General features: G+C 41.4%; 4 protein-coding genes across 4 annotated transcripts; 3 read left to right on the plus strand and 1 right to left on the minus strand.

The window, feature by feature from the left end:
* Positions 1-1,540: 1,540 nt before the first annotated feature.
* Or67d (Odorant receptor 67d) lies at positions 1,541-3,155 on the minus strand. The gene is made up of 3 exons (XM_018102630.3): positions 2,161-3,155; positions 1,915-2,104; positions 1,541-1,864 (listed from the first exon to the last, which is right to left on the minus strand). Exons 1-3 carry the CDS (start codon positions 2,916-2,918, stop codon positions 1,643-1,645), a joined length of 1,170 nt encoding a protein of 389 aa, XP_017958119.1. The 5' UTR covers positions 2,919-3,155; the 3' UTR covers positions 1,541-1,642.
* A 6,094-nt stretch (positions 3,156-9,249) lies between these two features.
* Positions 9,250-14,728, plus strand: LOC108650319 (uncharacterized). The gene is made up of 3 exons (XM_089259228.1): positions 9,250-9,267; positions 13,627-14,419; positions 14,721-14,728. Exons 1-3 carry the CDS (start codon positions 9,250-9,252, stop codon positions 14,726-14,728), a joined length of 819 nt encoding a protein of 272 aa, XP_089115354.1.
* A 121-nt stretch (positions 14,729-14,849) lies between these two features.
* Positions 14,850-20,236, plus strand: can (cannonball). Its single transcript, XM_089259229.1, has 2 exons — positions 14,850-19,581; positions 20,226-20,236. Exons 1-2 carry the CDS (start codon positions 14,850-14,852, stop codon positions 20,234-20,236), a joined length of 4,743 nt encoding a protein of 1,580 aa, XP_089115355.1.
* On the plus strand, positions 20,233-21,632 carry LOC108650320 (uncharacterized). Its single transcript, XM_018099436.2, has one exon. It carries the CDS (start codon positions 20,233-20,235, stop codon positions 21,310-21,312), a length of 1,080 nt encoding a protein of 359 aa, XP_017954925.2. The 3' UTR covers positions 21,313-21,632.
* The last annotated feature ends 722 nt before the right edge of the window (positions 21,633-22,354 follow it).

Below are 22,354 nucleotides of genomic sequence, written 5' to 3' on the forward strand. Positions count from 1 at the left end.
AGGGTAGCTGAGGGTGCGAGACATTTTGCAAATATTTCTATAAATTTTTCAATATTCAAAAATTTTGTTGCACCAACGAGGCGGCTCAAGTGGGCAACTGATTTGATTTTCTAATTTGCCGCAGCGGCCAAAAAAACTCAAACGAATTTAAATCTGAGCTTCAGCCTTTGGCTGTGGCTGTGTCTGTATATCTATCTGTGTCTGTATATCTATCTGTGTCTGTGTCTGTGTCTGTGTCTATGGCTATATGAATGTCTGCCTAGGCAGCCATGTAAACACAAATCCAATCAAATAAACGAAATTAAGTGCACGTTGATTGGAGGCAAATCTGTTTTCAGCCTGAATGATGAAAATCAGCTGGAAGACCAAGCTCTGCGACTGTGAGTCAAATCGAATCAACATCAGACGGCGCAGCGCTGAGCTGTGCGACGACGATGTGCTTAGCTACAACAAAAAATTGATTTCTGCAAACGTGGCACAAAAACTCGGAATTATTTTTATTTGAATTTTCAAACACCAGCCACAAAATATGCCGCACACAAATTTGCATTAGGCACCTGTAATTTCTGCAGGACTGTAGGCAGTGGCAACCGCAATGGCAATTTCCAGGCCACGAGCCGCGCTTATCCTCCGCTCCAAGATTATGGAGCGGCTGCCCAGGCAACGCCACGAAAATTTTGATTGTTATTTGTGCAGACAGTAAAAGCCAAAGCGGTTGGCCCTCTCAGGAGCCCCCACCCAGTGGCAGGGGCAGTAGCAGGAGCAGTGGCAGGAGCAGTGGCAGGAGCAGCGGTCGTGGCTTTTATTATAATGCGCACCCATAACTTGCGAGAAGGTAGCCGCCAAGGCCTAGCAGGCTGCAAGCGAAAAATTGAAATGTGAAATATTTTTAAAAACCAATTTCGCTTAGCCGCCGCCCCTATCTGCCGATGCTCCTGGACGGGGCAAAGAAGCAAGAAAACGGCATAAAGGAAATTGTTTTGTCCTGAATTCATAAGAATTTCATTGTAGCTTTGAGACAACAATGTAAGCAGACAAATACTAAATAACATAAATGTTATTGCAGCATTGTTTACTCGTAGACTGTTGCCTACGTTCAAATTGAGTATAATTACAACAATAATTTGCATCACAAGAAGATTTCCAATATAAAGAAAATTGTGTTAAGTGACTGGTATATACCCTTCTTTAATAACTATTTTTGTGATGATATCCGTGTTTGGGCTGGAGATCAACGATTTGTAGTGAAGATTATCTCATTATGAGGCAATGATATATCATAGCATAGCTGTCGATGTAGATATGACTATTTATATATTATCTGTCGAGAAATCTGAATCATTATCGATTATATTGACTAATAAAATTATGGTGGTGCCAGACTGCCACAAAGTCGTTTGGAATAACTATGACCAATTCGTGTGCGCATGCTTACCAAGTTAAATATTATTTATTGAACTACTATATATGGATGTACATCCAAGTGTAGTACGATTTTATTCACCAGACAAATGCACAAAGTGCTACAAAAGATAATCATTTCTACTAAATATAACATAATATTTAAAGTGGGAGAGGCCCTGCAGAGGAATAATGTATTAAGAGCGACTTTCTCGCTCATCAACGACTGACAATCTCTCTTTTATATCTCGTAGTCCAAGTATGTAATCATCATCATGCTGAAGCTGTAGATGGCCTTGGTCAATTGTAGAGCAGTTGTCATCGACAGTGGGAGCATGTCCGCCGCAGTTAGGGAGCGTTCGTCCTGGGACTTGGCCAGCATGAGAATGACGAGCTTCTGCTCCCTCACCGGCAGCTCGTACCACAAGCAGTTCGAGTAAATTTCATTTGTGAATTGTTCATTCTATGAAGAAATGCATCATAGAAGGAATATTAGTCAATCAATGCGCTTACCGTGGTTTCTACAATGGTGCCCAGACCGCAAAAGGTGTAGAGCACTATGAAGCAATATAGTAAGTAGAATGGCGCTGTGGGCCAGTTTTTCATGAAGATGCAGGAGATAGTGCACAGAATGCCGAAGCAAGTTGATATGAGCTCGACAAACATGACAGCCGTGTATATTTTCTTTGTTCCTCGCAGTATTCTACAATAAAACGAAATACGGGGAGACTGCTTGGAGATTCTCTGTTGAAGACTCACGTCGCGTACTTCTGATGCCAGTCCAGCAGATCCCAGAGCTTTGCATGCATCTCCTTATACTTGTCTGGCTGCACGACCAGCTCGTTGAGCTCGTTGAACTTCTCTTTGAATATGTCCTTCAGCAGCGGTATATTGATAATGAATAAAAATAGATACATGTCGCCGCCAAAGTTGCCAAATGCGCCCAAGAACAAGAACGTGGAGTGGATGCCAAACATAATCACATATCCAGTGTCGGATTTGTGATCGATGCCTGGTATCAGGAAGTGCAAGATCATGGCTTTCTTGTTGTAGACGACGAGCTCGAACAGGGGAAAGCAGATCATTATGATGACCGTAGTCGTGTAGAGAAAGACGAAGCCCAGCACAAGGTAATAGAAGTTATTGATGCGCTGGTGCAGATACTTGGAGTATACGCGACTTCTGTCCTCGTACTCCCTGTACATGGACTCGTAGGTGAGTTGTATATTTCGTACTAACGTAGCATTACCCACGCAGCACACCAGCTTTACCAGGCCCTGAGCGCCCGAACCAACCGTGGCAATCGCAAGCAAAATGGTCGTGAAATCCCTCTCCTGCACAGCCCTATACACTGTGTATCCGGTGAACCCAAAGTATGCGAATATGGTGACAGTGATGAGATAAGTCCAGGCCCACATACGATAGTTAGGGTTGGAGACATCGGTGCCACAGATCTTAACACAGAATCGAATAAGTCTAATAATCGTAGCAAACCGAGATACAGCCGTCTTCGCCATTGCTGGTGTCTTAAGTCTTAAGGATAGGACGCGAAACAAGAGAAGCCTTTTCCCAGACTGTATGGCAATGCACGGAGGAATTTACTTTTATTGCAGCGAAAGCCTAACACGAATGTCAAAATATTGACAACTTAATGGCCCATTTGATTGCGTTGTTTTAAACTATGTAATGGCTCAATTAGCGTGGTCTTAATTTGTTTGACCTTCACTGCTTGGTAATATATTTAATATTTACCGTTTATTGTCAGACCATCAAACCTTTTGGCTTGCAAATACACAAATGTATGTATGAAAACATATCCACATTTCTTTTAATTTGTTGTTTATATTACTTATATATTATAAATTTATTTATATAAGATATTTTGAGAAAATTGTGGTTTGTAAATACTTATCATAACAATAACGAATATCAATTCGTTTTCCTTTTACATCTATATATTGCTCAGCTTTATTAATTGAATATTCTAATACAATACTAATACTTATACTAATACTCTTAGATCATCAAAGTCTCTAAGCAATTTCAGAATTAAAATCTTAAATTAACATGGAGTTTGTAAATAATTTTGAGACATGTTTAAATATCAGAACCTTTATCTTGCACATGTTCCTTTTCCTCATATTATTTATAAAGCATAATAAAATTACTTTAAAAAGTGCAGATCATATAAGCCCTTAACCAATCGCAGAATGGCAGTCAAAAATGCAAATAAAGCTCGTAAATAAAAATAAAACTTAGGCTTTAAGTATACAAGATACATTTACAATACTTTTCTCTTTCACACCTTCCCTTTCATCGGGATGTTGATTAATTGAGTATAACGCAAACAAGACGTAATCCGACTCTGAATGCTGTCATAAGCACTTCATAATTAGCATGCCCGTAAATTTGGCACACTTTGAGCCAAGTCCTACCCCGATGGCCGCTAACAAAAGAAAGCGGCTTGTGGTGAAAGTGAAATTGCGAAAATAGGCGCAAAAAGGCAACACACAACAAGGGGAATTAGCAAACATGACAATGCAAATGACACAAAAGAGAATCGCACACAAAAAAGACAAAACACACATTTAGAAAGTTGCCGAGGGGATGGCGACCCTCAAAAGTGGGATTCGATTTTGTGACTTAATTGCTTTGACATTTGACTCAGTCAATTTGCAAAACTGCAAGCGATCGATAAGCGATTGGCAAACAGCAATACACGAGGGTTGAGCGCGAGGGTTCGAAGCTATCAATGGGTATTTGGCAAATTGACGGGGCGTTTTGGGTATTGCAAATAGCATTAATGATTTGATGAGCTGTTGTGGAAACCTGTTGAGCGGCTCTATTAGTAATCAGCTAATAGATTAGATATATAAACTGTTTGTCTATCATGCACGAGGCAGCTGCGCACGTAGATCGACCCTGACAATTAGCATCCTGGGAGTTTCTCACGCGTCTTTCGCCTCACTTGCATAATGCATGAGGCCGGCTGCTCCTCGAGGCAGCCACTCTCAGAAAACGTGCTTTGACTCCAGTCTCATCGACGCCTTGGCCTTTGTCAGGCTTGCAGGCTTGCAGGCTGCGTGACAGGAAGCAAATGTCCTGTTGTGTCACTCATATGCAAATTGGCAGGCTGGCAGGCTGGCAGGCTGGCAAGCTGGCAGGATAACAGGATAGAGTTCTGGTTTTTATATTTTTTATTAAGCGTCACATCGTCTGCTCCTTGCTATTAATTAGAATAATAATTAATAAAGCAACTCCTCGAGAAGGATGCACGTGCAGCCGAGCAAAGGAATAAAGAGTCTTCAACCCTTTGGCTGCAGCATAAATTAGTTGCCTCATTGACAGCAGAGCCAGAGGCTAGGCAGATGCTGAGACTGAGACTCTGACTGAGGCTGAGGCTGAGGTTGAGGCTGCGACTGGTGCAAGTTACCTGTCGAAAGGCAAACCAATTAAATTACAACAAACAGCAAATGATGCGTACTTAAACACGTCGACGTGACGTGAAATCGAAAACCGAATGAGAGTGAGAGCCAATTCCCTGGCTACGTGTAACTAAATATGATTTTGGTGTGTTCGCTGGGAGCGGCTGGCTCTTTAGGGTTAATCGAAAACTCAATTTAAATTTGCATATGATTTCTATTTAATTTAGGAAAAAAAAAATTAAGGGGAGGTTGGCTGCTTCTGGAAAATCGAACTCTTTTTTTCATACTCACATTTTTTTTTGCTGGACAGCTGTCAAATGACTGGCAGAGTTTAGCGGTATTTTGTAGCTATTTCTTTGACGTTGTTTTTACAGAGTTTCAACAATATTTCCAATCTGCACACACTTCCTGCACAGACAAAAACTACGACAGCCACAGAAACAACAACAGTGAATAGCAAAAGGACCGCATCCTGGTCCGCTTCCGCATCCAGACCGCATCCTGTTCAGCTGCTGCCTCATCGGTTGCTGCGTATGCAAATTTCGGTCTGAAACATTTTCTTTTTTTTTCATTCTCGAAACCTTTTTACGTGGATTTTTTATTTTCATTCATTTTTTTGGGACTCGTGTTTCTGTTGCATGAAGAGCGAAGCATTCTGTTGTCTCGACAATATGTAACTGACACTTGAAGGGGTGTTCAAGCAACATTTGATGCTGTTGTGATAACCAAACTAAAAAAAAAAAAAAAAAAAAAAACATTTTAAAAACAAAACATCGAAACCATCAACTACCGTCGACAGGCGGCAATCTCTAATGTACAATTTCCATTAGCAGCATTAGCAGTTGGCATTGGCGTAGCGCAAGCAGAGGCCCCTTAAAAGTTGTCGCATGTTTGATGATTTACTGAAATATAAGCCTGATTTATGATGTTAAAAATATTGCGACTGGCCACAAAAGCAAGTTGCCTTCTCCCAAATGTCGTCTAGTACATTAAAAGTGGGCAAAAAAAAAAGCAAAAAGTAAGGATAAAATAGTCCAAGAAAAGAAAAAGAAGAAAAAGCCATCAACCACAGGATGTGTTTGAGCCAAATTGATATGGACCATTAGGGTGGCTGAAATTCGTATTTCTTTCGGACTTTAGCCTATTGCTAAAGATAAACGCGTGGCTCCTTGGACATTTCTTGAGAGAAATTGTGGGGTAGCACCGTATATTAAATGAGATACAATAAATCAGCTACCTTGCTGACAACGTTTGGACGTATGTGATAAAAGTTTTGTGTTTAATTGTATTTGATTTTTAACATATGTATCTTGTATGTGCATAAAATGCAAAGTATTAAATTAATTACTAACATAGTTGTCGATTTCAATTATTGCAAATTGCAGTCTCCCAAGCCGTTTCCCACAGACCTTTGCTGAAAACATAATGTTGTATATAGTTTCGTATGCTCTGTCCATAATTGAAATTCACAACTTCTTTCCACGAAAATATTCACAGAGTCAACAAATATGGCGTCGTTTGAGATGCTTGGGCCCGCCTTATCCCGGGGCAATGATGAATAACGGTGCTTAGGCGCCGGACATTTGATTAATGATGCGTTTAGCGCCCCAGCTCGGGCCAACTTGTGCGCGCGCACAATTTTCTACGCCATTTTTTTTTCTTTCGAAAAAGAGGATGAAAATTCGAATAAAAACGCACCGCACACTATTTCTCACAATTTTGTGTAGATTTTTTATGCCTGGGCATAACTTTATTTTATTAGCACTACGTGGCAATCTGCTGGATTTTCGAGGCATTAAAAGACAATTTTTACAACTTACCAGAGATGATTTTTCCTTTGCTTGCTTACTTTATACCCTACAGCCATCATGGTGCTAGGAGGGTATGATGAAGACAAACAAAGTTCCTTAAAGGCATTTTTAATTTAAATTTTCATTTCTATTTTTATTCGTTGAGAGATCCTTAATGTAAGCAATCAAAATATATATTTTAAAAATATATAGTATTAATATATTATACATATGTATATATTATTTGTAATATTATTATATATTATTATATATATATTATTCTTAGTTGTCTTCATATTCAAAAGCTGGTGATCATCTAAAATGTATGGCACGGTATGTTCTATTCGGTTATTTATACAGTTTCATTTTTTTTTTTGGCGGAGCAGACGTCAGTAATTTCTTTCTTTTTTTTGTGGCCAATAAAGTTTCAGAGCGATGTTTATTAAATTCTTGCGGGCAAGTTCATTAGACAAAAAGCTGAAATTAATCAGCGGAGCAGGTTTACCTCAGCCCCCGTACATCATTGTGAATGTACTGGCTTGTCGGCATCAGGATGACCATCCCGTAGACATGCATTCTCAGCTGTAACTGAACTTCAACTGCAACATTTTATAGATATTGAAAGAAACCCGAGAAAACTGACGGATCGATAGTAGAGAAGAATAAAATAAAATAACATCTATTCAGTTACTGTAAATAATACATTTTGTAAGCTGCCATAATTCTGAAGCCAGCAAAACCTATTCAAATGGCGTTTAGAGTCGAATACCATTACCCAACTAATTGTACAGTCAGCTAAAGCATGAACAGTTCATTTCTAAGAAAAGTATATATTTGATCATCTTGATCAAATCTCTTTACGTCCAGGAAGCATGTCAGCGGCAGCTAGAGAGCGTTCGTTCTGTGAATTGGCCAGTATAGGAATGACAAGCCTCTACTCCCCCGTCCTGGCGAGTACGATAGCTTTTGGAGACATATTAACACAGAAACGAATAGGCTTAATAATGGTCGCTAAAAGAGATGAATCAAGCGCCAACCAATAGAATATTTTCCGTTTACTGAATGGTATAACAATGAATGGTATAACACTAAGGATATTATTTTGTTGCCGCAAAAGCTTGACATAAATGACAAAATATTGACAGCTTAATGGGGCAATTAATTGCTTTCTTGTAAACAATATAATAGCTCAATTGCCGCTGTTTTAATTGTTTTAGCCTTTATTACTTGAGATATCTTTGTGCAAAGCAACCTACTAAATGTTCCGATTCCCATGACCATAATATGATTTATACCATTTAATGTGGGGCCCTTCCTCGGCCACCCACTTTATGCATGAGCACATTCGACACCCCAACCAAAAGCTGCACGCAATTGATTTAATATACAATTTTTAATAAAATCTCGTAAAAAAAAAATGTATACCAAAAGAAAAAGAGAAGAGAAGAAACAAGAAACAGAAATTAATCGGCACTTTGTTTGTGAAAAGCCGACGCACGAATACCGTAAATAGAAATTTAAAAATAAAATTAATAAAAATTAAGAATGAAATGGAAAATGAATAGAAAACAAAAGTATACAATGATTTAAATAAATATAGTTTAAAAAACTAATTGCAAATTATAAATATAATGATAAATACCTTAACAACTATCAATCAATAAAGTTCAAAAATGTATAAAACAAATAATGTGCATAATATATATTTAAAAAAAAAAGATTTATAATGTTAATTATAGTCAAGAAATTTAGTATAACAAATATAATACATATCAAAAATAAGATAATATAAATTTTTAAATTTAATTAAATTTAATTTTTAAATTTATCCACGATCTACAGAGATCCCCATGCTTATTTCTGTTAGTCAAATACTTCCATATAGCAAACTCTTTGTAGAAGCCTGCAAGACCTCAATGCAAATCCGCTCTTCAAATCTCGCATCTACTTTTTGCTTTTGGGCCGAACCGGAAGTGCAAAAGAAAATGTAAAGCGCCTAAGCTTGGGCCCAACAACTAATAAAGGCTATCAACAACAGCTCAAACAGCAAACAACAAGGAGAAAAACGTCTAAAACAACAACAACAACAACAAGCTCTAACGACGTGCAATGGACAATGAAAAACTGGCGCAAAACAAACAGCAGAATGAGGATGGGCGAAAGAGGAAGAAGTACGCGGTGCTGGCAGCAGAGTCGAACATTTTTCTTCATACGCACTCAAGTGTATATTTTCTCATTTTCTTGCATTTAACTTAAAACTTGCTTTGAAGTTTTGACATTTCATAAAGCAGATTTCGCTTCCCACCCAATGTAGATTTTTATTTATATACAAGTAAAAAATGCTGTTTTTTGCCATCGAAAATCCAAGCAAACAAAAGTAAAAGCGGCGTCGACTGAAATTTCAGTTTCAATCACCCCTGCGGAAGGTGTGGCCTCAGCCAAGAGAAAAAGGAAAAAAACGACCCTCATAAACCGAGGCCTCCGCTTGCTGCCAGTCCAAATATATATCTACCCTGGCCTGCCCAGCCCTCCCCTATGCTCACATGAGCAAGGCACACTGCGATGCGGCGTATACTTAATATGAAAGACGATGACGAGGTTGGCTTAAAGTAGCCAAGACGACGCGCAAGAAGATGACGCAGCAGTTCGGCGTAGGTCTTTGAGGCAGCATTAGCTGCCTCACAAAATTACTGGCTCGTTAGTCGCCAGGTAGCAGAGTCGCAGGAACGCCGCCACGCCGCAGCGTCGGCAGCGCTGCGACAGAGACAACGACTGAGACCTCCTGTCTCACATGCTCCTGCTCGCTGAGCGTTTGTTGTCTACTCGCTCGCACACACACGCCAGCCCTCGCGGTGGTTCAGCGGTAGGGGTGGTCTGTGCCTGCAGGGTACGCTCACTTCCAGTCGCACAATTCCAGTGGAAAGTGCGTGCACAAACGCTGCTGGCCGACAGGCGGCGCTAACGTCTATGCGAGCTCTGCCACTAATTGCCAGCTCCTTTAGCCGCTTGTTTTGGCTTGTTTATCTCTAATTATATTTTAATTTGTACAATTTTTCTGTTACTCACCTTTGCTTGTTGCCCCAAAGTGTTTGCTCTTCGCGCGCGAGCATCCTGGCGTACATTTTAATTGCAATTATGGAAGGCCGACGCTTGGCCGATTCTCAAGGTTTGTCCTTGCCACAAGGCGCTCTGCTTGTCACGTAGCAGCATCAATGGGCCACTAATTATACCGGCGGGACCTGGTCGTCTGGCTGGCTGCTTGGCTGCCAGGCCGCCACGTCAGCAAATTTATGCCGAATCTTTCAGTTGTTTGGGGGTAATTACTTTATAGACTCAAGGAAATTGAGCGAGTGCACAAATTCGGAATTTTAAGCAGAGGCGCAAAAGACAATTGGCACAGTGGGTTGGCACACCTTAAATTCGGAAGTCTTTGCGTGGATAACTCGTTTGCTGGCGCTGAACCCTCAGTAGTCCCCTGCAACCAACATCCTACAAAAGCTTAGAAAATGCCGCTGAAATTTCGCAGCCGAGAATCAGACCGACGAATATTTTCAAAGACGTAGTTTGGTGAAGCTAGTCACGTACGGGGCAGCTCATTTCCTGTCCACGGGTCACAAAGGTGTCAAACGGATGCAGGGACGTGCCGCGTATGCACAATGTCTCCAGCCGGAGCTTGTGGGCCCTGGCCGGTAATCAACGGAACCAAGGAAACCCACTACGCAGCTCAAAGTTGGGCGAGCTTTAAACGTTTTCTAATTGTTAAACTGCCGCTGGCCGACTTCCTTGCACACAGAATGAAGTAGCACGCAATTAAACAGGGCCAGAAAAAACCGCCGAAGGACTAGAAAATAAGAAAACGCGAAGAACCCCAAGCAATGCCGAAGGAGCGCTGCAGGCAGGCGAGAGCGCGCGCTATGTTAATTAATTTGCCAGGACATCCGTGACGACCGGGTGGGTGGGGCAGGACTCTGCGTGTTTATTTTACGCCGTCGCGCTTAAGTGGTAAGCCCCATTAACAACTGCCTGTCGTTTGGCAGCGAAATAATGGTGTTAGATCATCGTCGCCCTAGCCTGGACACTGTCAAAGGACGAGCGCTCGGCACTGTGCGTCATTTGAGCGCTGAAAGCTTTCAGCGTAAATTGTTGGAAATTAAGAAATGTTCCTCCACACTCACACTCACACTCAGATAGCTGCACAGCCACCCAAATAACCAACTGCCCAGCTGCGGTGCAGGCGGCAACTCCGGTGCCCCCTGGTTCAGGTTCCATCTTCGTCATATTTCATGGCTTTTCCGGGCTCTGCTCTGTTGTTTTATGAGCGCCATTTGGACTTGTTCTTCGTGTCGTTGTCGTGGTCCTTGTTGGCGTTGGCGTTGTTCTTGTTGGTCTTGCTGGGTAGTTGCCATTGTTAATGTCCTGGCAACCACAAATGGCGACCAATCTGCGCCCAACCACCAGTGGGACGGACGGACAACGACCTGTCTTTGGTTTGTCTTTTGTGGTTTCCTTGTGGATGTTTTTCTTTAATTTGGTCCCTGACAAGTGGCTTGCTTCTGGGCGCGCTTACAATAATTAGATGTAACGGATATTGTAATTGGTGTTAAATTGCGTCAGAGGCCGTGCTAATGCTTGCTCTTTATAGGGCTGCCGATGCGTGGATACGACATTTCCCCGAAAGCCACGAAAACACGATATACTGGAGTATTGGTTTTTTATTTTTATTGCCTTTTGCTCTTTATGAAGAATTACTTAGCGTCGAGCTCGAGCTGAATACATTATTTAACATCATTTCACACAAGTGCGGGTCACAATTACAAACCATTTTAAGAACCTCACGTAATGAAATGTAGAAACATACTGAATGAAGACACATCCTGAATAAATTCAACTCGATCATCGACGAGCCTACCTGGCTGCCGAAAAGTTCTCAGACTTGAATGTCAGACTTCTCATGCCCGGCAATTAGCATGACAATGTCTGGGATAAGTTCAGGATGCGAGGGCAAACGGCTCAAAGGGGTTAAGCAAAAGCACAAAAAACTCGTGATGAGCAGACAAAGGAGGATCGAGCCTTATGACAGGATATGATTGAGTTTGAATTTGAATAAGAAAACACCGACGGATGTGCAAAAGCGCAACGCGTGTGAAACGATTAAGTACTACGAATTCCTAGATTCAATTTACAGACTCTCCTTGTCCCCAAGGAACAGACTTGCCAGACCCACCACAGACTCCTGTACATAAATCACAGAGCAACATTTGCATAAGTTTGCAGTCCGAAACGAAATCGACGCCAACAAATGCTCACAGGCCTGCATGGCTGCCCTTTCGGAAGCCGGCGTCTAACTCTCTAATCAAATTAGCAACAGCTAACCGGAAGTGCAGAAATCTGCCAACACATTCACCTTTGTGCCCCTGCGTGTATCTCATTGTTAGCTGTGTTTTTGTTTTGGGCTGCAATTTTTATTGTTGTGCGGTGCAGTTTTATTTTGATTTGATTGTTAGCACATCAGCGGGAGGCCCTTGCCGCCGGCCGCAGCTCCTGCAAGACCCGCCCAAAATCGAGTTCTCATGCAAAATTTTGCATTCGTATTTGCATTTGAATGTGGCTCGCGTGCGACGAACGTCGAGCGGCGTGCGGGGTGCGGGCTGTCGGGTGCGGCGCATGAATCACTTATCTTTGCTGCTATTGATGATGATTCAAGTATCGATTTGCATTGATTTGCATTTCAATTGCACTTTTTCGACACTTTACAATGGATTATTTTGCAGTTGCATAAACTCGCTCCCATCCAAACAGACGCGATGTGATTTATTTATACGCTGCATTGAATTTCAAGTGATTTGCTCGCGACTTGGTCTGCTTTTATTGTGGCTGCGAATAATGTGCCTTTTTCTCTAATTGTTGGCGTCTAATGAAAGCCCTTGAGTTTTGACATTTGTATATGCTGATTACAACCCGCCGATGCGTTTTAATGCAGCATTCAAGCTGTCCAACGGACGAGGTCCAGCTGGCTTTGTGCTCTACAAGTAGCTACACATGATATCCATTGCCTCGAATTCCACGTATCACAATCCGCTGTCACATTCCAATGCAGTCAATCGCTTTAATTTATTTTTATTTCTGTACAATGTAGACAATAAAAGTATTTTTATTTATATTTATTGCGTTCACAACTCTATACAACTGGTAACTAAATAAAATAATTATAAATTAATAATTAAGAAATATTAATGAGTTAAGCGTTCGCCACTAAGTATAAGAAGTAACGAGTAATTAAGTGATTTACTGAATACTTTAACGAAATACTTTGTCATTATTTACTGTAAAATATGTATTATTTCTTATATCATCTGCATAAAATTGCTACATTTATATGACAACACATCTGATAACCTTGTATTTACTATATGAAAAACAAAACAAAAATATAAACTTATACAAAGTATAGCTTTACACTGTTTAACATCTATGGACTATGGACGAGAATGACTCGGTTTTAAATTCGGATGAAGAAAAAATAAATTCGTTTTTAATAAGCGACTATACCAAGCATTAGAATTTTCCAATGGGGTCAGGATAGAATCACTCTGTGATTTATTAACATGAAGGGGAACCCTAATGTGAGTCACATAATACTATTGTAACTGTGACTTTAAAAAGCATTTGGCAATTGTAACATGTACTAGAATCGATATATGTACATCATTTGACAGGTTCTAATTTTCTGAGTCTTGCAATAAATAATTCTACTTCTCCGGTGCTTTTCTATCATTAATAATTAAAGTTATGGATAATGGAAGCAAAAAAAAACGACAGTCGATGGATGATGAAAATGCACAAGCCAAAAGGCAAAGACTATGCAAGGATGATGATGATGATAAAAATAATGACTCGAATGTATGTAAGCGATTAAAACGTCAATCAAAATAAAATATATGCTATATATTTGTGACTACAATATATACAACATAAATGCAATTTATGGTTATTAAATAATTCTTTTGCAGCACTCAGCTGGCACAAATAGCCCGAAGCGTGAATCTCCTAGCTCGGATATAAAAGAAATTCAAAGCATTGGCACTCATGAAGATCACGTCTCCAACGTACCAGCCGTTTTGGGAGACTCGGCAATGGGAAATTCAGTGGATGATCCAAACTCATTAGCATCACAGGATTTCCCAGTGCCATCAGCTGATGCTTTGCCACTCTCAGTGGATATGCCAATATTGTCACCGTATTGCTTAGAGGTCACAATAAGCCCAATGGCTGTGGCACCGTCCGACTTCAATGAACTTGAATTAATTGGCTCTGAGCAGAAACCTAAATATGATCCCGAACCAGAACTGTGTGCTAATCCGATAACAGAAGCCTCATACGATATGGGAATGTTTGCATCTGAGTGGGGAATAAATGTTGCGAATGAGGTAGAGTCAACAGTTGACAATGTTCAAAGCTGTGATAGTCTGGGTGGTGAGCCCGCTTGTCTGGATGTTTTTTCACACGATAATACAGCCAGAAAATATGATGAAGTTCATGAAAATGAAATGGTTACAAAAAACGTGGAGACAAACGAAAGCAAAGATGATGATGATGATGATAATAGGGCCTCAAAAACTATAATTAATATAGGTGGCTGCATCTATTCTGATGTTGAATTTACTGATGACTCCGACTCTGAAAATTCATCAGGTTCAGGAAACACAGATGAGTCCAATGACGAGTCACAATCATCGGACAACAGTTTGGGAATTTTTAATGAGGACGATTTGCTTGATGAGCTTGAGAGCATGGAGACTGCCGGTAAGACTCAATTCATCATCATCGGTGCATCATTCCGTTCCACAGATATTAAAGAATTTTATTTAAGCCCCGTAGCTTATGGCTCAACAAGTACGCGCTTAGGTCATTCGAAAGCAGCGCAGACCATAGCTCCATCTATAGAGCAGCGCAAGCAGAGTCGGACAGATGCTCCCAGAAAGATCAATTTAACTAACATCAGGTGCTGGACACAATATTCTGTGTTAAATGTTTTATTCAACTCACATTTCACTTCTGTATTCTTTTCTCATTTAGTCAGCTATCCAAACCAATGCATATACAGAGACCTGAGTCGCCCATAAACTCTAATGTCAGTCAGCCAACAGAAGAAACTCCTCAGACGGTATCCTCTTCTGATAAGAAGCGAGACTTTGAAAAGACCACAATAACGTACTTAACAAACTTATCCAAAATGGCTGAGAATAAAGCGCAGGGCGGCATTGGAGCCGCCAGTATTATCTCTTCGCCACCTTCTACGAAAGATTCGGATACTGAAGAGTTGAGGTGGCGACGAAAAGCAAAGCAGCAGAAATCTGGCTCAAAGGTCGCTAAGGACTTTTACGAACAAGATAACAATATTGAAGACAACATGTTTGAGCCCGACTATGAAGAGGACGCTTTTAGTTCGGATCTTCTTCACTCAAACGTGCTGAACGATTACGAGAAACTGTTTCATAAAATTCGCAAGATTGTGGACCGAGTTCCCAACCGCTTCAAGTACGAAATATACAGCCTTATGTATCCGGCTCTTGCGTTGGCCTACCTGCGAATGGTTTCCAGTGGAAAGTACCGGAAAGGCAAGTCGTTTGTGGAGAGCTCCATGCGTTACATTGATCACTCTTACGTAGCACGCGTGGGTAAACTAATGATACTACAGACTCCAGGTGATTTACCAAACAAAGCCAAAAGGCTCCTCTCTGACGAAAAAATTCATTTCTGCATGCTCGAAGAGACCTATTACGTGCTTCTGCTCCACATGGAACGTTGGAGCCGTTCATTACAGGAAACATTTCTTAGACATTTCGATCTAAGTCCTTATGATGAAAACGAGGAGCCGCGTCAAGTCAATCGCATTGGTTCACCTATTTTGGAAAAGATTTATTGGGCTACCACCGACACAGTCAAAGAAAATAAGGAAAGTAGCCCGCGACCCATGAAGCGTAGGCGTTTCAAGAAGGACAAAAGCTCTCTAGCTGGAAATGAGTATTTGCCGATAGGCAATCGCCTCTACATTCCTACTCCGAAGCGTTGGGACCAGGAACGACTAAAGGATGATGAGGAGCGGCGCGTACCACTTAACCGTGAGAGCCTGCCATCGGCCTACCTATATACGGCGCAAGAGAGCTCAGAGACCGTAATATGCGCCTCCTTCTCAAGCAAAACCACAATGATTTCCATTGGCACCGACTCTTCCCTAATCCATATTTTCTCGTTGACTTCCTCAAAGCTGGTGCAGCTCAAGTCGGCAGAATGCCTGAAGAGGCTCGACACTAGCATATCCGGCATAGATGACAGCATGTTAGATGCGACCAAGAGAAAATTGAGACGTACACTCTATGGCCACCAAGGACCCATTTATGGATGTAGTTTTTCTCCAAATGACCGTTTCCTACTTAGCTGTTCACAGGATCGAACTGTTCGTTGTTGGTGCCTGCTGTCCTGGAACTGTGTTGTCATCTATCCCGGACACTGCGGTGCCATCTACAGCGTTGTATATGCTCCGTTAGGCTATTTCTTTGCCACCTCTTCAGACGATCGCACCGCGCGCATTTGGACGCAGGACAGCAAGAAATCAGTCTGCATTCTTATGGGGCATTTAGCCGAGGTCATCATCTGCCAGTTCCATCCAAACAGGCACTACCTCGCGACTGGCTCAGCCGACTGCACAGTTCGCTTGTGGGACGTTATGAAAGCTACTCAAGTGCGCATCTTCAGTGCGCACAGGAATTCCATCAATGCGCTCGCGTTCTCCATATGTGGACGCTACTTGGTCTCCGGAGGTGATGATAGTTATGTGATCCTTTGGGACACTGATAAAGAACAAATGGTTCGCTGGCTGTCCCACCACACTGCGGCTATCAACAGCATTGAGTTTGGGCACGATAACAAAATGTTCATAGTTGGCGGACATGATTGTAAGATGAGCCTTTGGGATTTTGAACGCTTGGTGAGGGAATATGATTCTGAAAAATTAAAGGCGATGAATAACCCGGACACAGACATTAACCGACCTGAACTAACCACTAAGGATTTTCTGATTAAATCATATGCCAGCAGAGGTACACCGTTCTATGAGTTACGTATTACACGAAGAAACCTTCTGCTAGGCTTCTGTGTCCAGCTAAAAGATAATGAGTCAAAACGATCGGCTGATAGCATGTACTCAGAGTGGTTAGAGTTTCTGGATATTTTAAAACTCAAGGCGTGTTTTCAGCAACCTAACAGTCAATTTGAATCAAATCACTATCAGGAGATGAAAGTCGAGGAACCGTTAAGTACCTCGGAGGATGACTCCTCGGATGGTGAAAACGATGTTGATAAGGATACACCCACGAAACAATATTTTAATTGCTCAGATGATGATAGTGAAGACACAAAACTTTTAAGATATCCAGACGATGAAGATTCTACAGGTGATGAGCCAGAAACAATAAGTGACCCCGATGAAGAATCCTCTGAGGATGACATAGAAAACTCAAATATGAAAGATCGGAATTCGAAAACTAAACAGGATGCAATTACTGGTCTTGTAACTGGTAAACCTTTTAAAAGACATATTGCCGAGAATTCTGACAGCCCTGACAAAACAAACGAACGCGATAATAAGTATGTTCGTCAGGACAAATCTGGGTCATTAACTAGTTCAGCTGTTAAGAAGTCTATTGATGATAGTGAAGACACAAAACTTTTTAGATATCCAGACGATGAAGATTCTACAGGTGATGAGCCAGAAACAATAAGTGACCCCGATGAAGAATCCTCTGAGGATGACATAGAAAACTCAAATATGAAAGATCGGAATTCGAAAACTAAACAGGATGCAATTTCTGGTCTTGTAACTGGTAAACCTTTTAAAAGACATATTGCCGAGAATTCTGACAGCCCTGATAAAACAAACGAACGCGATAATAAGTATGTTCATCAGGACAAATCTGGGTCATTAACTAGTTCAGCTGTTAAGAAGTCTATTGATGATAGTGAAGACACAAACCTTTTTAGATATCCAGACGATGAAGATTCTACAGGTGATGAGCTAGAAACAATAAGTGACCCCGATGAAGAATCCTCTGAGGATGACATAGAAAACTCAAATATGAAAGATCGGAATTCGAAAACTAAACAGGATGCAATTTCTGGTCTTGTAACTGGTAAACCTTTTAAAAGACATATTGCCGAGAATTCTGACAGCCCTGACAAAACAAACGAACGCGATAATAAGTATGTTCGTCAGGACAAATCTGGGTCATTAACTAGTTCAGCTGTTAAGAAGTCTATTGATGATAGTGAAGACACAAAACTTTTTAGATATCCAGACGATGAAGATTATACAGGTAATGAGCCAGAAACAATAAGTGACCCCGATGAAGAATCCTCTGAGGATGACATAGAAAACTCAAATATGAAAGATCGGAATTCGAAAACTAAACAGGATGCAATTTCTGGTCTTGTAACTGGTAAACCTTTTAAAAGACATATTGCCGAGAATTCTGAGAGCCCTGACAAAACAAACGAACGCGATAATAAGTATGTTCGTCAGGACAAATCTGGGTCATTAACTAGTTCAGCTGTTAAGAAGTCTATTGATGATAGTGAAGACACAAACCTTTTTAGATATCCAGACGATGTAGATTCTACAGGTGATGAGCCAGAAACAATAAGTGACCCCGATGAAGAATCCTCTGAGGATGACATAGAAAACTCAAATATGAAAGATCGGAATTCGAAAACTAAACAGGATGCAATTTCTGGTCTTGTAACTGGTAAACCTTTTAAAAGACATATTGCCGAGAATTCTGACAGCCCTGACAAAACAAACGAACGCGATAATAAGTATGTTCGTCAGGACAAATCTGGGTCATTAACTAGTTCAGCTGTTAAGAAGTCTATTGATGATAGTGAAGACACAAAACTTTTTAGATATCCAGACGATGAAGATTATACAGGTAATGAGCCAGAAACAATAAGTGACCCCGATGAAGAATCCTCTGAGGATGACATAGAAAACTCAAATATGAAAGATCGGAATTCGAAAACTAAACAGGATGCAATTTCTGGTCTTGTAACTGGTAAACCTTTTAAAAGACATATTGCCGAGAATTCTGACAGCCCTGATAAAACAAACGAACGCGATAATAAGTATGTTCATCAGGACAAATCTGGGTCATTAACTAGTTCAGCTGTTAAGAAGTCTATTGATGATAGTGAAGACACAAAACTTTTTAGATATCCAGACGATGAAGATTATACAGGTAATGAGCCAGAAACAATAAGTGACCCCGATGAAGAATCCTCTGAGGATGACATAGAAAACTCAAATATGAAAGATCGGAATTCGAAAACTAAACAGGATGCAATTTCTGGTCTTGTAACTGGTAAACCTTTTAAAAGACATATTGCCGAGAATTCTGAGAGCCCTGACAAAACAAACGAACGCGATAATAAGTATGTTCGTCAGGACAAATCTGGGTCATTAACTAGTTCAGTTGTTAAGAAGTCTATTGATGGCTCAAGCCCTCTTGTAGGTTCCGATATTGATTGTGATGAAAGTGGTCAAGGAACAGAAATATCTGAAGAAGGGAATTCAAATATGGACAGCGAGGAAACAGAGGAAAACAGCGAAGCAGATAATATTATTTGTATGGAAGGTATTAATTTAGAAGAAAATTCTATTTTTGTTTATTCCGAAGAAGAAGAGGAAGAGAAGGAGGGAGAAGAAGAAGAAAAAAAAGACGAAGAAGAAGAAGAAGAGGAAAAGGAAGAGAGAGAAGAAAAAGAAGAAAAAGAAGAAGACGAAGGAGAAGGAGAAGAAGGTGAAGACAAAGGAGAAAAGGAAGAAGAAGAAGAAGAAGAAGGAGAAGATGAAAAAGAAGAAGAAGAAAAAGAAGAAGAAGAAAAAGAAGAAGAAGAAAAGAAGACTCCTCCAAGCCTCATCCTCCTCGAAGATCTCTCGAAAAAAAGCCTATCAATAAGGAGAAAAGGAAGAAGAAGCCTACCCAGCTCCTCCTCCGCTCCTCCGCCTATCTCGCTCCCCATCCGCCCAAGAAGCCGACTCCTCCTCCTTTCTCTCATCCTTCTCCTCCTCCTCGAGATCCTCCCCTTCTCCCCCTCCTCCCTCCTCCTCTTCCTCTCCTTCGCCGCCTCCTTCGCCCCCTCCTCCTCCTTCGCCTCTTCTTTCTCCTCCTCCGCCGTCTCTCCTCCCCCTCTCTCTCCTCTTCCTCCCCCTCCGCCTCCTCCACTCCGCTCTCTCGCCCCTCCTCCTCCTCCCCTACTCCTCCGCGCCTCTTCTCCGATCCGCCGCCACTCCCCCGCCCCCGCCGCCAGGCCCCTCCGTTCGCCGGCTCCTCCGCCGCCTTACGCTCTCCGCCCAGCCTCACTCTCGCCCCGCCAGGCCCCGCCCCTCTGGCCCTGCCGCCGCCCCCTCCTCCCGCAACCGCCTCCCGCCGCCCCTCCCGCGCGCCGCCCCTTCGCCCCGCCGCCTCCGCTGCTGCCGGCGCCCCCGTTCCTCCCCGCCCCCTCGCCCCCTGCCCCTCCTCCTTGCCCGTCTTCCATAACTCCGCCCGATCAGAAGACTCCGAATGAAGGAAAAGAATGAAGTGAAGAAGAACGAAGGTGAAGAGAAAGGAGAGGCTACGGAATCAAATGAAGAATCAACTGGTGATGAAGAGGAGCCAACCCAGTCAATGATTCGTGAGGTACAACTTAGTGAAAGTGAAGATTCTATCGAGAGTGACATGAATGATGGTGAAGAATTAATTGAAGAATCAACTAGTGAACTTAGTGAAAATAACGATTCTTCCGAGGAAGCTATGGAAAATCAAGACTCGGATTATGGAGAAGAAGAGGCTACGGAATCAAATGGTGATGCAAATGAAGAGGAGCAAACGCAGTCAATAAATTATCAGACAGCATTACTTAGTGAAATTGAAAATTCCTCCGAGGGAGCTATGCAAAATCAAAGTTCGGACGATAGTGAAGAAGAGGAAATAAGTGAAGAATCAACAGACCATGAAAATGAAGAACCCCCAAGAGAAAACGCAAATTCTTCCGAGGGCGATATGGAAAATCAAAGTTCGGAATATGATGAAGAAGAAGCTACGGATATAATTGAAGAATTAGCTGGCGGTGATGAAGATGAAAATGAAGAGGAGCGAACCCAATCAATGAATTGTCAGACAGCATTACTTACTGAAATCGAAGATTCTTCCGAGGGAGCTATGGAAAGCCAAGGTCTTGTCGATATTGAAGAAGTTGTAGGAGAGGCTAAGGAAAAAATTCGATACTCAACTGGTGATGCAAGTGAAGAGAATCCAACTCAGTCAATGAATCGTGAACCAGCAGCCCTTAATGAAAATGAAAATTTGCCCGAGGGAGACATGGAAAATCAAAGCTCGAAAGACGATAAAGAGACCACGGAAATAATTGGAGTGTCAAATGACATTGCAAATGAGGAGGAGCCAGTCCAGATAAAAGATTCCGAGGCAGCATCCCAAAGTGAAAATGAAGATTCTTCCGAAAGAGATATGGATTATGAATGCTCGGACGATTGTGAAGAAGTAAAAGAGGCAACGAAAATATCCTTAGAATCAAATGGTGATGCAAATGAGGATTCTGAGGTTGAATCTACCGATGAAGTTCAGGACTCTGATGAAGAATAATAAAGAAATTCGATTTCAATGCCAACGGTTTAAAGGGAAATTAAAGCTAATAATTGTAGAAGTAGATTACAAAAACTGGAAGGTCATCAAATCATGTTACCCCCATGTTGAATATATGACAGAGGTATAATTATGAGGGATATTTCTTAGCTTGTACGCCTAAGATAAGAATGGAGCATTATTATGGAGCACGATTATGGGGAGACCTTACGCTAAATTAAAAAAAAAAAAAGAAAATGATTGAAATATAGATATTGAATTATTACAATTAAATTAAAATGAGCCGAGATGAATTAGAAGAGTCTGAATTTTCCACAGAGCAAAAGAATATAGATCACAGTTGGGGGAAATTCAAGTCCCCCAAAAAAGATAAAGTTTCCATTGAATGGAAATCAACATTTCAATATCTCTACCAAAACATTGTTCCTATTTTAAACTGCTCTCAGATTTTATAGCTAAATAAACCAAAAAAAATTATAAAATTATAAAAATTCCTGTAGCCAGAACGTCGCTCGACTACCCCCAAAGGAGCTGAAACAGTAACAATTTGACAGTTTCAGAAACTGGCCGGCCACGTGCACCGCCCACCATCTGCCCAGCCACAAAAGGCGTGTAAAATTTATAGACGCACGCATTAAAAGCCGCCAGGCACGCTCGACTAACTGCGTCGCACTCACCCACATTTGCTTCCTTGTTCAGTTGCGCAACGCCCACAACTTGCTGCTGAATAGTGTCCTCTTTATAGGTAACCCCCTTCCCTGACCCCGCCACACTCAACTCGACAGACCGACGGGACAATATATTTACGCAACTTCTTATGCTTTTGTGGTGGTTGGCCTTGTTGTTATTACGTTTGCTGGCTCCAAAAAAAAAAAAAAAAAAAGTAAGAAAGCTCTAGTCGAGACTGCTCGACTACGAGATCCCCTGAACCCTTCGAGCAACTGATATTTCAATAATAATTAGCAAACACACACGCACACACACACACACGCATACAAACAAACAAACGCATATACACACACTCACATATACAGGCGATTGC

The sequence above is a fragment of the Drosophila navojoa genome, chromosome 4, assembly GCF_054131105.1.
Source record: "Drosophila navojoa isolate 15081-1374.11 chromosome 4, UAZ_NAV_1.0, whole genome shotgun sequence".
Lineage (NCBI taxonomy): Eukaryota > Metazoa > Arthropoda > Insecta > Diptera > Drosophilidae > Drosophila > Drosophila navojoa.

Bases quoted from the DNA above. Each gene is read 5' to 3' on its own strand.
- LOC108650320 (XM_018099436.2), top strand. From the start codon at position 20,233: ATGAAGGAAAAGAATGAAGTGAAGAAGAACGAAGGTGAAGAGAAAGGA.
- Or67d (XM_018102630.3), bottom strand. From the start codon at position 2,918: ATGGCGAAGACGGCTGTATCTCGGTTTGCTACGATTATTAGACTTATT. The intron at 2,105-2,160 runs GTGAGTCTTCAA...GTTTTATTGTAG, and splicing joins TGGCATCAGAAGTACGCGAC to AATACTGCGAGGAACAAAGA. The intron at 1,865-1,914 runs GTAAGCGCATTG...ATTTCTTCATAG, and splicing joins GCACCATTGTAGAAACCACG to AATGAACAATTCACAAATGA.
- can (XM_089259229.1), top strand. From the start codon at position 14,850: ATGGCTGAGAATAAAGCGCAGGGCGGCATTGGAGCCGCCAGTATTATC.